The following is a 17,964-nucleotide window of genomic DNA, read 5'->3' as shown; positions in this document are numbered from 1 at the left end:
GAAAACTCTTACAGACTATAAATGTTGCTTGATGAACAGAATAGGGTGCGACATTTAAAGCCTGGAATATCTGGGGAGACTTGCGTGGCTCCTTGTGTTGTTGCTTCCTTGTCGAACGTAACCTGCTGTAGTCTTTCTCCACTTGCCTCTCACAGTGGAATCGTGCCTTGACCTTGACTTTTTCTAAGTTGCCCCTTCTGCTAGTTTACCTCTGGAACACACAGCTGGATCATGTGGGAGGTGTTAATTATTTTTAGTTGCAGAGGAAGCCAGAAACCTTTGTTTGCTCAAGAAAGGGTCTAACTGTCATGACATCATAAGCCTTGGTAAATATTGGATGAATACTTGGGCAAATTGGCTTCATTTTTTAAGTCTCTGATTTTGAAGCGTTGTATCATGGAAAGTCTGATACTGCATATGATGGTTGTTTTCTCTGTTCTGTGTTATAAATGAACATCATGTGGAACCTGACCCTAAGGAAGTGCTCTAACTCAGCTACTCCCTGGTCTGTGTCTGATGAGCTCAGTCAGGTTGCTACCTTTCATCTAGGTGGTGGCTCAGAAAGTTTTTTTCTGCCCGCCACATTTAACAGAGATACAAGAGTTCTTCTTGCCAGAAGGCTGCACTGTGGAATTGTTCCTTCGCATACATCGTGAACTCTCCCTTGGAAAGATACTGGAGCAGCAAGACAACTGGTGAGGCAAAAAAAGAACCACCCAGGGACAGGCATGGGAGTCCAGCTAATCTAATAGTTTTAAGGAATTCCTTGGCAAGCAGTTTCTGAGGAGGACATTGCCAGCAGAAGTGTCATCTTAAGCACTGCCACCTTTGAAAACCTTTGATCATGTTGTCCTCTTTGTCCCCATCCCATTTCATTTATCAACAGCTTATTGAAAACCAGTCTCCTTTTGCTATCTCGTGTCTCATTTATTCTTCAACACACTGTGCTTCCGGCTTCTGCTCACATCACACCACTGAAAGTCCTCTGGCTAAAGGGACGGGCAACCTTTTTTAAAGGTCTTTAGTGGTCTGTTTAAGCTTTTAAATTTTTTATTTTTATTAAAAAAACACAGGTAAGTATTGGGTTGGCCAAAAAGTTCGTTTGGGTTTTTCTGCAGGATGTTACGGAAAACCCAAACAAACTTTTTGGCCAACCCAATAGTTTAAAATTCAAATAGTTCTACCGAGATTTCCATGAAAAAGAGTAGTCTTCCCATCAGCACCCCTGCCCTATCCCCTGATTGTCACTCCCCAAGGGTAATCACTTTAAGTATTTTTGCATTATTTTCTACCCAAAGGCAACCACTTTAAGTATTTTAGCATTATTTTCTAATATTCGCCTCCATATTTAAATAATAGGCTTATATTACCACATCTTGATTTTTCAGTTTCTGATACTATCTATTGACTTCCTACTGTGGAAGATGAGAATTTAGCTCTTTCACATCATCTGTCCACATACACACTTCTGTTCCCCTCATCTTTTCAGGATAGTTATTTCCCAACTTTTGGTTAAATCAATATTCTAAGTTTATGTTATTTGCTAGGTAAGTATCATTCACCTCTGAACCATCATGTACGAGTATGTCTCCATTCTTAACACCATTTTGTCCCCTTCGTTTTTGTTTGTGTCTTTTCCTATGAACCTATCACTAATTCGTCCTCCAAATCTCTTAACACCACTGAAACATTTCTCAGTGTGGATAGGGTAAACATATCAGATTCTTTTTTGTTTGAAATCTTTCCTGGATTGATTGGGCTTGTTCTTGACCTGTTCTAGGTTGGGCACTGTTTTTAGTTTGCCAGGGCTGCCATTAAAAAGTACCACAGACTGGGTGGCTTAAACAACAGATGTTTATTTTCTCACAGTACTGGAGGCCAGAAGTCCAAGATCAAGGTGTTGGCAGGGCTGGTTTCTTCTGAGGCCTCTCTCCTTGACTTGTAAATGGCCATCTTCTCCCTTGGTCTTCACATGGTCCTCCCTCTGTGTCTACGTCCGGATTTCCTTTTCTTATAAGGATACCAGTCATATTGGATTAGTGCCCACCCTAATGACCTCATTTAAACTTACCTCTTTAAAGACGCCATCTCCAAGTACAGTCACATTCTGAAGTCCAGGTGGTTAGGACAACTTCAACATACGACTTTTGCAGGAGCACAGCTCAACACATGACAGGCACGTTGGTTGTTCTCTACACCTGGGGCATAGCTCTTGCCCTGAGATTTCTCTTTGCCTTCACCCTGGTCCTTTCTTGTGCCCCTCTTCTGTTTCCTGGATCCACAGCTGCTGTGTTCATGGTTTACTTCCCTGTTTGGTGGAGCATATCCTTCCATGGTTTCCCAAGGATTAATGGGATGTAAATTTTTTGAGGCTTTTGCATGTCTGAAACGGGTTTATTTTATTCTTCCACTGCATTGATAGTTTGATAGACTGTACAATTGTAGGTAAGCACTTTAAAATGCATTTATTCATTGTTTTCCATAGTTCATTGTTGCTGTTTGAAGCCTTGTGCTATTCTGATTCCAGAACTTTTATTTGTGACCTGTAATTTTTCTTTCTGCAAGCTTTAGGATCTTTGTTTCAGGTGTCCTGAAAGTTCATGATATGACTTAGTGTGGGTATTTTTTAAATTCATAATGCTAGATACTAAGTGAGGTCTTCCAGTCTGGCAGGCTATATGCATCAGTTCTGGGAAATTTTCTTTTCACTTTATCTCCTCTATTTTCTTTTTGGGGAACTTCTATTAGTTGACTATTGGATTTTCTGAAATGTACCTCTAAGTTAATTATATTTTTTCTTTTATTTTCCATTTTTAATCTTTCCTTTCTTCTTTTTTTTAAATCACAAGAATTTTCTCAGCTTTATTTCCACCCTTCTGTTGATTGTTTAGGTTTTCTGCTACATATTATATACATATTTTTTCTGCTATATGTTTTTTTTAAAAATAAATTTATTTATTTATTTATTTTTGGCTGCATTGGGTCTTTGTTGCTGCACGCAGGCTTTCTCTAGTTGCGGGGAGCGGGGGCTCCTCTTCGTTGCGGTGCATGGGCTTCTCATTGTGGTGGCTTCTTTTGTTGCCGAGCACGGGCTCTAGGGCACGCGGGCTTCAGTAGTTGCGGTGCGTGGGCTCAGTAGTTGTGGTGCACGGGCTTAGTTGCTCCGTGGCATGTGGGATCTTCCCAGACCAGAGCTCAAACCCGTGTCTCCTGCATTGGCAGGCGGATTCTTAACCACAGCGCCACCAGGGAAGCCCCCTGCTATATGTTTTTAATCTCCAAGAGCTACTAGCTCTTCTTTTCTGAATGGTTTTTTTCCCAGGCACTTCATTCTTTTATTTTTTTAAATGAATGCATTATCTTTTCTCTCTCTAAAGTTATCAATTTTTAAGTTTCTTCTGTTCCCTGTGTCAGCTGTTTTTGTTTTTTGTTTTTTCCTGTTTGTTGATGCCTTTCTCTCCTGTTAGATGTGATCTTGAAATATCTGGTGATCTTTGCCTGTCATTTAGTACTTAAGATTGAGGCACTCAGAGCTGATGGAAGTGTATGGTAGACTTGTAATAAGGTGGTCAGTCACCTTGACTTTTTTGTTTAGCTTCCCCTTGCTGCACACGATTAGGTTTTATTTTTCTCCATTCTGAGAGTTAATATCTTTGAAATTTTTATTGCTCTCTCTCTCTCTTTCTCTCTCTGTCTACCATTCATCATCCCTCCCATTCTCTTGTGAGTTCTTAATCTTTAGGAGTCTTATCTTCTTGGTAGGGTTTGAGTAAAGAGTAGAGATATAGGCATGAGTTCAATCTAGCCAGTGTAATGAGACTTTGCCAATTAAATTGGTTTTGGGTTTAACCTCAGTCTGGTAAGCTTGATTTTTATGCATCATGTACCAAGAGTGTAGGCCATTCAGTGCCCTAAGTCATGATTTGGACCCACAAAATCAACTACAAACACTCCTGCTTATGGAGGTAGGCCCTATCTAGATCCTGTCTGAACCACCTTTCTAATGTAGTTCTAACAACTGCCCCAGAATTATGTCCTAAAACAAGCTCGTTAATGTTATTCCCCTCTTGGAAATCTTCAATGGCTTACGGCCTTCAGAATCCATTTCCAACTCCTTGTCAGGGCCCTGTGTGATCTGACTCCCAGCTGACTTTTCAAAGCCTCTGCTGTGTTCCACTCCATTCTTCAGTGTGCCAGCCGTTTCTTGACCACAACATTATACATGTTTATGCCACGGTATCTTTGTCTTTCAGGTTGTTCCCTTGGCTATAATGGCTCTCCTATAGCCTCTGTGAACAAATCATTCTTGAAGCCCCCTCTCCTCAGTAAAGCCTTCTCTCCCAACCCTACCCCCCTACTGAATTACTCCTTTTTCTACAAGGTACCTTGTATCACTATTTAGCATTTATTTCATTTATATCTCCTGTTATGTGAAACATAGGTTCTAAGAATGGTCTCAGATTCCCTCAACCTCCTCCTCCTCCCTGAAGGTGCCATCTGCCACCTGGACCACACTCCCCTGTTTTGCCTTTGCCAGCAAACCTAATTAGCACTCTCTAAGCTGACTAGAGCCCAAGTTAAACTCTGGGCCTCCATACCAAGCCCTCTCCATTCTCAGCCATCCCTCCATGTTAGAGTTGGAGGAAATGCTACATATCAGGCCACAACTCGCAATGAGAAGCACACACACTGCAACAAAAAGTAGCACCTGCTCGCCACAACTAGAGAAAGCCTGTGTGCAGCAATGAAGACCCAATGCATCTAAAAATAAATAAATAAAATTTAAAAATAATAAAATTCATAAATTATTTGTTAATAAATCTGGCAGTCATAGCTGTTAATTTTTCAACCACGCATATGAGACCAAGAAGTACCAGAGCTCTTCCACTGACTTGACATTGAGATCCTACAAATATTTATACCTTTTAGGAATACAGAGATGTCAAGTAACAGTTTATCAAGCAGTACAGGTTTCGGGGCTTCCCTGGTGGTGCAGTGGTTGAGAGTCTGCCTGTCAATGCAGGGGACATGGGTTCGAGCCCTGGTCTGGGAGGATCCCACATGCCGCGGAGCAGCTAGGCCCGTGAGCCACAATTACTGAGCCTGTGCGTCTGGAGCCTGTGCTCTGCAACAAGACAGGCCGCGATAGTGAGAGGCCCGCGCACCGCGATGAAGAGTGACCCCCCACTTGCCGCAACTGGAGAAAGCCCTCACACAGAAACGAAGACCCAACACAGCCAAAAGTTAAAAAATAAATAAATAAATAAAAAGAAGTACAGGTTTCATTTGGGGGGTTATTTTCACATGACACATGAATGGTTCCAGTTGCTCACATTCTTACCAGCACTTAATATTGTCAGTTTTTTCATTTCTTTGAGCTGTTCTAATACAGATAGATGTAGTGTTGTCTCATGATTTTTAAAACAGCTTTAGAGATATAATTGACATATGAAACACTGTACAACTGTTAAAGTGAACAGGTTTATAAATTTGACATGTATACATCCATGAGACCATTACCACAATTAAGATAGAACACATCTATTGATATTACCCCAAAGTTTCCTAGTGCCCCTTTGTAATTCGCCTTTTCCACCCCAGGCCCCCTACCCGAGCCACCGGTGATTTGCTTTGTCACTATAAATTAGTTTTATATAAATGGAGTCATACAGTATACACTATTTTTATGTCTGGCTTTTTTCTTTCAGCATGACTATTTTGAGATTTATCCATGTTATTTTATGTAGCAATAGTTGATTTCCTTTTTACTGCCAAGTTGTATTCCATTGTATGGATATACAGTTTGTCCATACACCTGATGAACATTTGGGTTGTTCCCAGCTTTTGGTGGTCACAGACAAGTCACTGAACTGGGACAACTTTTTTTTTCTATGTCTATTTTTTAATTGACTTTACTGAGGCATAATTTTATAAAATGTACTCTTTAAAAGTACATAATTTGATGAATTTTGACAAATTCATACTCCCTTTTAACTAACACCACATCAAGATATAGAACACTGGCTTCACTGCAAAGGTTCCCTTGGGGGTTCTTTTCAGTCAGTGTCTCCCACTTGCCCATTCCTAACAACCACTAATTTGCTTTCAGTCACTCTAGAATAAATTTGCAGTTCCTATAGCTTTATAGAAATGGAATCATACAGTAACAATTTTAGTTTCTTGCTTTTTTGCTGAGCATGTTTTTAGATTCATCCATGTTGCAAGTATGTTCATTCCTTTTATTACAGGATAGTATTTCATGACGTCAATTTACCACAATTTGTTTATCCATTGATGTGTTGTTGGGCATTGGGTTGTTTCCAGTTTGGGGCTATTATGAGTCAAGTTGCTATGAACATTCACGTTCAAGCCTTTGTGTGAACACGTTTTCACTTCTGGGTAAATGCCAAGGAGTGAGACTGCTGGGTATGGTAAGAATACATTTAATTTTTTAAGAAACTGCCAACCTCTTTTCCAAAGTGGTTATACTATTTTATACTCAGACTAGCAACGTGTGAGGGTTCCAGTTCTGCATGTATGACAACACTTGGTATTTAAAAATTGTAAGGTCTTTTAAATTTTAGTCATCTTACGGGTGTAGTAGTATCTCATTATGTTTTTAATTTGTATTTCCCTGATGACTAATGATGTTGAGCATTTTTTCAAGTTTTTATTGGCCTTTCATTTGTCTTTTGTGAAGTGTGTTCAAAAATGTCTCCTATTCTTAATTAGGTTGTCTCATAATTTTTGAGTTGGAGTTCTTTACATAACCTGGATACCAGTCTTCTGTCAGAACAATTTTTTTTTTCATATATATTCCCACTGTGCTCAAGCCACAAGGTTCTTTGCTCTTTCTTAAATAGGCTAAGGCCATATCTGTCTCAGCCTTTGAACACCCTTTGTTGCCTGGAATGCTGCTCTTCAAATACACACAGAACTTGCTTCCAGACCTCCTCCAGTCACTGTTCAAATGGCCCTTTTTGGAGAGATCTTTCTTAACCATCCTATTTAAAATAGTAATACCCACGGCCTGACATTACCCCGTTTCCTCTGGGTTTTTCTCCATAGCATATATCCACCCTATTTGTTATTTACCTGTCTTTTTGTTCAAAGAAAAGTATTGACCAACATGAGCCCCAAGCATAAAAAACATGGAAAATAATTCTCTACAGCCTGTTCAGCGGATTACCTCCTCTTTTGGAGGCTGATACACTTAAGGATGACAAGTCAAATTTGTGAGCCTGCAGGATGAAGAGGTTGATTCCATTAACGTACTGTCACCTCTCTCTGAAATACCTCAGGTAGGTCGCCGACTGCGTTCGGCTCCAGGAGATCCTTCCCCAGTGAGCGTACCCAGAACAAGAAGCAAACTGAATCCCGCCTGCCTCGAAAAAGAACTGTTGAATCTCGAGCAGCGGAGACGTACCTAGAGCTCATTGGAGCCAATACTTTGCACGGGAAGAAACTAAGGACGTCTCGTCCAAGGCCAAGGCCCTTAAGGGCCGGGAGAAGACCCACACCCATCCCTCAGCTTCCGGCCCCGCCCGAGGAGTCTCCCCTCCTCCCTCGCCGGAAGTGGCGGACGGAGCCCCGGCTCTCCTTCGCGTCCGCTGATGCGATTCAAGCCGGGGAAGAAGGGTGTGCCGGGAGGGCGGAGAAGGGGCGCAGCTGAGGTTGATCTTCCGGAAGTTCAGGACTTTTGTTTCCGTGGGGAAGATCTTACGATAGGAACAGGGGGGCGACGGTGAGTCCTCGCCGAGCAAGAGCTGACCGGGCGGGAACGGAAGACGCAGTCCCGGCACCCATTTTCTAGACAACGGATGTGATTCTCGGCGTCCTCGTTTATCGAGCGCCTCCCGAGGCCCGGCCCTGGGATGCAGCCGGGCAATGATCGGCTTAGTCTCTCCCTGATGTATCAGCTGACGATACACCACCTTGATAAGGCCGCGACTCACCACAAAGTTGTGACAGAGGAGCTCGTGGAATAGGGAGCTAGTCCTGGGTTGTGGGCGCGCTGGTAAGTGGACTCTTACCGGCGAGTTGAAGGGAGGGAGGATTGCATCAGGGGAACTGCCTGTCCTAGAGGGCGCGCGGGGGCGGGAGCTTGGTGACTTGAAGCTGAGAAGTCAAGTGCGGTGGTGGCGGAATGAGTGCCATCAGGGGAGGGGTGCGCTAGGAAGCCGAAGAGGGAGGAAGGGCCCAGATCATAGAGTTTGGAACGCCCGTGGGTGGAGGTTGGGTGATAGGAGGGCAGGAATTGTGAGGCGACCACTTCTAGGAGGTCACAGATGTAGATGAGAGATGGTGGCCTACGGTGGTGGCAGTGGGTATAGAAGAGAATTGGAGCTGTCAAGATGATATTTAAAAATTGACAAGACTTTTGGATTAGATATGGGATTTGAATGAGAGGTTAGTATCCAACGATGATTCTAAGTTTCTGACCTGAGTGAATTATATAAAACAAAACAAACCATTTTGACGTTTGCTAGGGGGCCTTTTTCCCCTAGTGTAAAAACAAAAACCACAAAAAATTTTTTCCTCCCTGGTTATATGTACTCGTTATATTTTGTGTGCACACTGCAGAAAATTCAGAACATACAAAAATATTTTTTATAGAAAACAATAAAAATTACCTGCAATTCTACTATCCAAGATGGCCGTATTTTGGTGTGCTTCCTTTATGTTTTTGCTTTCTGAGTGCTCTTTTTGTATAGTTGGGTATACATTCTGTCTGTATCTATTCTTTTTCCATTGGACGTTATCATGATAATAAAGGTTGAACTGCTGTGTGCTACGACATTATTCACAAATTTTATTCTTTCCTGATTGTAACAGAAAAGATCAGATGTAATTCCAGCAAGTCAAGGCTAACTTTTTTTTTTAAACCCCACATTTGTTTATTTATTTATTTTTGGCTGTGTTGGGTCTTCGTTTCTGTGCAAGGGCTTTCTCTAGTTGTGGCAAGCGGGGGCCACTCTTCATCGCGGTGCGCGGGCCTCTCACTATCGCGACCTCTCTTGTTGCGGAGCACAGGCTCCAGACACGCAGGCTCAGTAGTTGTGGCTCACGGGCCTAGTTGCTCCGCGGAATGTGGGATCCTCCCAGACCAGGGCTCGAACCCGTGTCCCCTGCATGGGCAGGCAGATTCTCAACCACTGCGCCACCAGGGAAGCCCAAGGATAACTTTTTGTTGTATTTTTCTTTCAATATTTTTTCTTTTTGTGTACCTTTTAAAAACCCCACAATTTATGTCACATTTTGTGTTTTGTTTTCCAGTCAGATGTGAAGTACTTAATGCTATTTATTGCTATATTTACACATCCTTAACTACTCTTCAAGACTAGTTTTTAGTGGTTGTTTAGTAAAAACCAATCCCCTGTTACTAGTTAGGTAGGTTTTCAACTTTTTACTCTTAGGATGATGAGAAGGACATCTTATTACATAAATCCTCAGATTGCCAATTTATTCCTTAAGAAAAATGCTAGCAATGGAACCTCCTAGGTAAAAGGATAAAATGAACCTATAAAATTGCCTCACCCGGGCTTCCCTGGTGGGGCAGTGGTTGAGAATCTGCCTGCCAATTCAGGGGACACGGGTTCGAGCCCTGGTCTGGGAAGATCCCACATTCCGCGGAGCGGCTGGGCCCGTGAGCCACAATTACTGAGCTTGCGCGTCTGGAGCCTGTGCTCCGCAACAGGAGAGGCCGCGATAGAGAGAGGCCCGCGCACCGTGTTGAAGAGTAGCCCCCGCTTGCCACAACTAGAGAAAGCGCTCGCACAGAAACGAAGACCCAACACAGCCATAAATAAATAAATAAGTAAGTAAGTAAGTAAGTAAATAAATAAATAAATAAATAAATAAATAAAAAAAAATTGCCTCACCTAAATATCTCGTTGGGACTTTAATTGAAATTGTTTTAAAGATCAGATTTTTGCAGTGCTTAGTTTTTCCATTTCAAAGATAGATTATGTCTTTCCAGTTATTTGTCTTTTATGTCCTTTTCTTGTTAAATTTATGTCTGTAAAGGGTCAGTATTATTATTTAAGAATTGTACCCTCCTGGCTAAATTCCCATGTGTGAAATGAATATCTTTGAGCTGTGTCATACTTTCTTCTATAAGATTATTTTCTTTATATTTGTGCCTAGGTTCTGCTAAAATATAAATAAATGGTGAGATCAGAAAGCTAAAAAGACCAAGTTAGAGTGAGGTTTCCTTAATGCTATAAGTAACCTGTGGTCTAAAAAATTTTTGGTTTTCTGCTCCTAGTTGTCTGTTGGGAAGCTGCCCTTCTTGCATGCATCAGAGCCTGCCTTATCTGCACAGCCAGGGGGCCAGGTGTCAACCTTGATCCTTTCCCAGGAATGGCAAAGGAAGCTAGAAACAGCTCGAGCAGGGTTAGGAAGACAGTGTCTCATGAGAATGCCAAATGTTTTGGGGTGGATTTTTCTAGTTTAACAGTTCTACATCTTATTATTAAAGTTACTTTAATATATTTAATTGTTAGTAAGGATATTTGTTTGTTAGTGACTTACAGTTGTTAACTTTTGGTCTTTTGGTCTTGTGCAATAGAATCCTGCTTATCGTTGAAATGCAGTTGACACATCAGCTGGACCTATTTCCCGAATACAGGGTGACCCTTCTGTTATTTAAAGATGTAAAAAATGCTGGAGACTTGAGAAAAAAGGCCATGGAAGGTGCCATTGATGGCTCATTAATAAATCCTACAGTGGTAAGTACTCATGGGAATGAGTGAACTATATGGGGAGTTTAAGAATATGATGATTTTTCATGACGTTATAGGTGGGCCTAAAATTGTTATCTTCAGGTAAAAAGTTCTTGTCCAAGCTGTAGAGTGGAATCAGATTTGGCCAGCCTTGAATTTAACAGTGAATAGAAGCTGAAGTGCCAGGGCCTGCCCTTGGAGATGTGAAAGGTCGTCTAGCTCTGATGTGATGGCAGATGCCTGGATCTCCATCTTCTCTTCTGAACTAGAAAATCTCTGTAAAGGAGGCATTGCATAGTGGTAGAATCAGCAGGACTTAAATCCCAGATATGCCATTTATTATGACTTTGAGCAAGTGGTAGCCAACCTTTATATAGTGCTTATTTGGTTCCTGGCATTGTTCTAAGTTCTTTACATATACCGCTAACTCACTTAATCTTCACAACAACCCTGTGAAGTAAGTATGGTGATTATCTGCTTCTACAGATAAAACACTAAGGAATTCGCCCAGGTTCCCTCGGTGGTAAGTGACAGAACTGGAATTCCAGCTCATTCATTGCCTTGGTTTCCTCATCTATTGCATGTGAATAATGATACAGATATCATAGGGTAGTTTTGAGAAGTATAGAAAATGAAGGTAAAATGTTTTTTTGTTTTTTGTTTTTTAACATCTTTATTGGAGTATAATTGCTTTACAATGGTGTGTTTCTGCTTTATAACAAAGTGAATCAGTTATACATATACATATGTTCCCATATCTCTTCCCTCTTGCATCTCCCTCCCTCCCGCCCTCCCTATCCCACACTCTAGGTGGTCACAAAGCACAGAGCTGATCTCCCTGTGCTATGCGGTTGCTTCCCATTAACTATCTATTTTACGTTTGGTAGTGTATATATGTCCATGCCACTCTCTCTCTTTGTCACATCTTACCCTTCCCCCTCCCCATATCCTCAAGTCCATTCTCTAGTAGGTCTGTGTCTTTATTCCCGTCTTGCCACTAGGTTCTTCATGACCTTTTTTTTTTTTTTTCTCTCCTTAGATTCCATATATATGTGTTAGCACACTGTATTTGTTTTTCTCTTTCTGACTTACTTCACTCTGTATGACAGACTCTAACTCCATCCACCTCATTACAAATACCTCCATTTCATTTCTTTTCATGGCTGAGTAATATTCCATTGTATATATGTGCCACATCTTCTTTATCCATTCATCCGATGATGGACACTTAGGTTGCTTCCATGTCCTGGCTATTGTAAATAGAGCTGCAATGAACATTTTGGTATATGACTCTTTTTGAATTATGGTTTTCTCAGGGTATATGCCTAGTAGTGGGATTGCTGGGTCGTATGGTAGTTCTATTTTTAGTTTTTTAAGGAACCTCCATACTGTTCTCCATAGTGGCTGTATCAATTTACATTCCCACCAACAGTGCAAGAGGGTTCCCTTTTCTCCACACCCTCTCCAGCATTTATTGTTTCCAGATTTTTTGATGATGGCCATTCTGACCGGTGTGAGATGATATCTCATTGTAGTTTTTTTTTTTTTTTAATTATTATTTATTTATTTATTTATTTTTTTTGGCTGTGTTGGGTCTTAGTTTCTGTGTGAGGGCTTTCTCCAGTTGCGGCAAGGGGGGGCCACTCTTCATCGTGGTGCACGGGCCTCTCACTATCGCGGCCTCTCTTGTTGCGGAGCACAGGCTCCAGACGCGCAGGCTCAGTAGTTGTGGCTCACGGGCCTAGTTGCTCCGCGGCATGTGGGATCTTCCCAGACCAGGGCTCGAACCCGTGTCCCCTGCATGGGCAGGCAGATTCTCAACCACTGCACCACCAGGGAAGCCCCTCATTGTAGTTTTGATTTGCATTTCTCTAATGATTAATGATGTTGAGCATTCTTTCATGTGTTTGTTGGCAATCTGTATATCTTCTTTGGAGAAATGTCTATTTAGGTCTTCTGCCCATTTTTGGATTGGGTTGTTTGTTTTTTTGTTATTGAGCTGCATGAGCTGCTTGTAAATCTTGGAGATAATCCTTTGTCAGTTGCTTCATTTGCAAATATTTTCTCCCATTCTGAGGGTTGTCTTTTGGTCTTGTTTATGGTTTCCTTTGCTGTACAAAAGCTTTTAAGTTTCATTAGGTCCCATTTGTTTATTTGTGTTTTTATTTCCATTTCTCTAGGAGTTGGGTCAAAAAGGATCTTGCTGTGATTTATGTCATAGAGTGTTCTGCCTATGTTTTCCTCTACGAGTTTGATAGTGTGTGGCCTTACTTTTAGGTCTTTAATCCATTTGGAGTTTATTTTTGTGTATGGTGTTAGGGAGTGTTCTAATTTCATACTTTTACATGTAGCTGTCCAGTTTTCCCAGCACCACTTATTGAAGAGGCTGTCAAAGAGGCTTATCAAAGATAAGGTGACCATATGTGCGTGGGTTTATCTCTGGGCTTTCTATCCTGTTCCATTGATCTATATTTCTGTTTTTGTGCCAGTACCAAACTGTCTTGATTACTGTAGCTTTGTAGTATAGTCTGAAGTCAGGGAGCCTGATTCCTCCAGCTCCATTTTTCGTTCTCAAGATTTCTTTGGCTCTTTGGGGTCTTTTGTGTTTCCATACAAATTGTGAAATTTTTTGTTCTAGTTCTGTGAAAAATGCCAGTGGTAGTTTGATAGGGATTGCATTGAATCTGTAGATTGCTTTAGGTAATAGAGTCATTTTCACAATGTTGATTCTTCCAATCCAAGAACATGGTATATCTCTCCATCTATTTGTATCATCTTTAATTTCTTTCATCAGTGTTGTATAATTTTCTGCATACAGATCTTTTGTCTCCTTAGGTAGGTTTATTCCTAGATATTTTATTCTTTTTGTTGCAATGGTAAATGGGAGTGTTTTCTTAATTTCACTTTCAGGTTTTTCATCATTAGTGTATAGGAATGCAAGAGATTTCTGTGCATTAATTTTGTATCCTGCTACTTTACCAAATTCATTGATTAGCTCTAGTAGTTTTCTGGTAGCATCTTTAGGATCCTCTATATATAGTATCATATCATCTGCAAACAGTGACAGCTTTACTTCTTCTTTTCCGATTTGGATTCCTTTTATTTCTTTTTCTTCTCTGATTGCTGTGGCTAACACTTCCAAAACTATTTTGAGTAATAGTGGTGAGAGTGGGCAACCTTGTCTTTTTCCTGATCTCAGTGGAAATGGTTTCAGTTTTCACCATTGAGGACGATGTTGGCTGTTGGTTTGTCATATATGGCCTTTATTATGTTGAGGAAAGTTCCCTCTATGCCTACTTTCTGCAGGGCTTTTATCATAAACGGGTGTTGAATTTTGTCAAAAGCTTTCTCTGCATCTATTGAGATGATCATATGGTTTTTCTCCTTCAATTTGTTAATATGGTGTATCACGTTTATTGATTTGCATATGTTGAAGAATCCTTGCATTCCTGGAATAAACCCCACCTGATCATGGTGTATGATCCTTTTAATGTGCTGTTGGATTCTGTTTGCTAGTATTTTGTTGAGGATTTTTGCATCTATGTTCATCAGTGATATTGGCCTGTAGTTTTCTTTCTTTGTGACATCTTTGTCTGGTTTTGGTATCAGGGTGATGGTGGCCTCGTAGAATGAGTTGGGGAGTGTTTCTCCCTCTGCAATATTTTGGAAGAGTTTGAGAAGGATAGGTGTTAGCTCTTCTCTAAATGTTTGATAGAATTCTCCTGTGAAGCCATCTGGTCCTGGGCTTTTGTTTGTTGGAAGATTTTTAATCACAGTTTCAATTTCAGTGCTTGTGATTGGTCTGTTCATATTTTCTATTTCTTCCTGGTTCAGTCTCGGCAGGTTGTGCATTTCTAAGAATTTGTCCATTTCTTCCAGGTTGTCCATTTTATTGGCATAGAGTTGCTTGTAGTAATCTCTCATGATCGTTTGTATTTCTGCAGTGTCAGTGGTTACTTCTCCTTTTTCATTTCTAATTCTATTGATTTGAGTGTTCTCCCTTTTTCTCTTGATGAGTCTGGCTACTGGTTTATCAATTTTGTTTATCTTCTCAAAGAACCAGCTTTTAGTTTTATTGATCTTTGCTATTGTTTCCTTCATTTCTTTTTCATTTATTTCTGATCTGATCTTTATGATTTCTTTCCTTCTGATATCTTTGGGGTTTGGTAAAATGTTGAGAAAAAGGCCTTTCCCATAATAATAGCCCTCAATAAGTGTTGCTTCAAAACTTTTTATTATTTATCTAAGTTGCTTGCAGCTGTAAAATTCTGTGATTTTCTAAACACCGTAAGCCCTTGAGATTTTGAAAATTTTGAAAATGTAGTCCATAGGAATTGTGATGAAGTAAAACAGCCTGACACTGGAGTTACCATGATATAGGGCATATGTCTTCAGAGTACTCCAGATTCTCTGTGTGTAATTCTTTTTGTTCTCTTTGGTAGATTGTCGATCCATTTCAGATACTTGTGGCAGCAAACAAAGCAGTTCACCTCTACAAACTGGGAAAAATGAAGACAAGAACTCTATCTACTGAAATTATTTTCAATCTTTCCCCAAATAACAATGTAATTAATATGGAATTTACTTACTTTATATCTTTTGACCTTGTCATGGTAGCCTTTGTACTCAGTGTTGGGTTGGAGCCTGTTGTTAGTAACAAACGGAAATGATAGTGAAGAAAGAATGCTGGACAGAGAGTTGAGGTTTAGCATTGCCTCTTACTAGACAAATAAGCTTTGGAGTCACTTCACATATGAGTAAACTAAAGTTTTGCTAAATTAAGTGAGGATAGTTTTATTTGTCCTTCCTGACCATGGTCAGGAAGATCACTCTAAATTATATTTAAATCTAATGATAAAAATTAGGCATGGATATTTGTGTGTTATCATGTGTATCTTTCGTTCTCCCCATGAACTCTTTGAGGATAGAACCCATGTCTTTTCCATACACCAGAAGCCTGCCTGGGACCTAGAACAGCCCTTTAACACATGCTCACACACCCAGTGCATAGGAAGAGTTTGTGGTTTGAGATATTGATAGTAATCAAAGTTATTGAGTTAAAAACATTCTACCTGGGGCACATTTGAAAAAAAAATGTAATTTTGCTGACGAAGTTTTAGTATTACTACTACTATTAACAACACAATCAAGTGCTGACATCAAGAGAAAAGTTAGGAAACCCATGACATAGTTTAAAATACAGATGTTTGAAAAGTTTATAAAATGTGTGGTAATAGAATTCCCCAGTACCTGGGGGAAAATTACTGGGTAACTATTGTCTCTTTGAGATCACTGAAATAACTCAGGAGATTGTACAATTCATAAACATCTGTCCCCTACCCTGTTCCAGCTGTAGGGGCAGAAGAAACAAATATGTTTCTGAGGAAGGCAGATGAACAAGACAAAGTCCAAACGCTCTGAGATAATTGATATAATGGGAATAATAATGCAAATCTGTGGGAACAAAGAAGCAATTCATTCTGTAAGGAGGAAAGTGCAAGGGGAGTGACATTTGAACTGGACCTTGAAAGATGAGGGCACTCCAGGCAGAGGGCAAAGTGTGAGCCCAGGCAAAAAAGTATGAAATGACGGGAGCCCCAAACAGTCCCGACTGGCTAGAGGGCAGGAGTGCACGGCTAGAGGGTCACTTAGGTCCAGGGGGAGTGGGTGTTTGTGCACCGTGCCAAGTCCAGGCTTGAATCTATGGGAATGAGGCGCAGCTTTGAGCAGGGAGGACTCAAGAGGCAGAGCTGGTAGATATTAGGAAGGGATTGTTGGAAAACTGTAGACAGAGAAAACTATTAGGATATGAAAAATAAGAATCTGACCAGGAAAGAGCACAAATGGGGAGAGATTTCAGATTTTGAAACTACTGGTTTTATTGTCTTTTTATTCCCCCTTAGATTTCAGAGGCCTTGAAAAAATTTGGTATCTCGGCAAATGACACTTCAGTTCTGATTGCTTATATTGAAGAGGGAGAAAAACAAATAAATCAAGAATACGTAATATCTCAGGTAGAAGGTCATCAAGTTTCTCTCAAAAATCTCCCTGAAATAACAAATATTACAGAAGTCAAAAAGGTTTGTAAGCCTGTATTTCTAGAAAGAGCATGGTAGATGTGGAATAATACTGTTTGCTTATTGAACACCAATGCTTCTATATATTTTTTTAACTTTTAAGAAAGGTTAATGTAATTAAAAGTTACTTGAAAAATAATTATAGATGCAAAGAATTGGAAATGCAGGTTTATGTAACATATAATTAAAAACTTAGTTGATGCATTCTTTTTTTATATATATAAATTTATTTATTTGTGGCTACGTTGGGTCTTCGTTGCTGCGCACGGGCTTTCTGCAGTTGCGGGAAGCGGGGGCTAGTCTTCGTTGCAGCGCGCAGGCTTCTCATTGCAGTGGCTTCTCTTGTTGCCGAGCACGGGCTCTAGGCACGCGGGCTTCAGCAGTTGTGACACACGGGCTCAGCAGTTGTGGCTCTTGGGCTCTAGAGCACAGGCTTCAGTAGTTGTGGTGCACGGGCTTATTTGCTCAGCAGCATGTGGGATCTTCCCGGGCCAGGGCTCAAACCCGTGTCTCCTGCTTTGGCAGGCGGATTCTTAAGCACTGTGCCACCAGGGAAGCCTGATGCATTCTTTTTAAAAGAATATATAATTTTAAATATCTATATCTTATGCAGTACATTTGAAATGTAAAATGTAGTATGAAGTTAATGTCTATATGTATGCTTTTAAAATTGGTACAAATGTATTTCTATGTTTGGAGAGTTATCACCATAACTGCAATTGAAACTTTTGACGTAAGTGATGAATTGTCATCTACTTTCCATATTTTAATCACATTGTGATTTTACACCATTATCCCAATAATTGAGTAATAAATAAATTCACATATACATGCTCGTGTAATGAAAGTAGTACATGAATATGTCAGCATGTCATAATCTGTCTTTTATTTTTACAGGTATATAAACTATCTTCACAAGAAGAAAGTATTGGGACATTATTGGATGGTATCATTTGTAGAATGTCAACAAAAGATGTTTTGTGAAATGACAGAAATATTAAAAATTTTCAGCAATTATAAAAAACATTCATTATTTTTTCCGGATTATAAAATGTATTATGTTTGTTGTAGAAAATTTTAAAACACAGAATGGTAACAAAGAAAAAAAAAACACAACCATTCCTGATCCTATCTCTTAATATTTTAAAAGATAACCATGGTTA

The 17,964-nt window shown here is 40.2% G+C and overlaps 2 protein-coding genes across 2 annotated transcripts in view; one reads left to right on the top strand and one right to left on the bottom strand.

The window, feature by feature from the left end:
* The window catches only part of ALMS1 (ALMS1 centrosome and basal body associated protein), a 265,152-nt gene that overhangs the window by 3,641 nt on the left and 243,547 nt on the right, over positions 1–17,964 (bottom strand). The gene's annotated exons all lie outside the window — the stretch shown is intronic.
* On the top strand, positions 7,609–17,825 carry TPRKB (TP53RK binding protein). Its single transcript, XM_068564775.1, has 5 exons — positions 7,609–8,017; positions 10,571–10,730; positions 15,167–15,289; positions 16,628–16,804; positions 17,699–17,825. Exons 2-5 carry the CDS (start codon positions 10,590–10,592, stop codon positions 17,783–17,785), a joined length of 528 nt encoding a protein of 175 aa, XP_068420876.1. The 5' UTR covers positions 7,609–8,017; positions 10,571–10,589; the 3' UTR covers positions 17,786–17,825.

The sequence above is a fragment of the Eschrichtius robustus genome, chromosome 15, assembly GCF_028021215.1.
Source record: "Eschrichtius robustus isolate mEscRob2 chromosome 15, mEscRob2.pri, whole genome shotgun sequence".
Taxonomy (NCBI): Eukaryota; Metazoa; Chordata; class Mammalia; order Artiodactyla; family Eschrichtiidae; genus Eschrichtius; species Eschrichtius robustus.
Note: the sequence above shows the minus strand (reverse complement) of the source record. Positions and strands in the feature narration are given on the sequence as shown.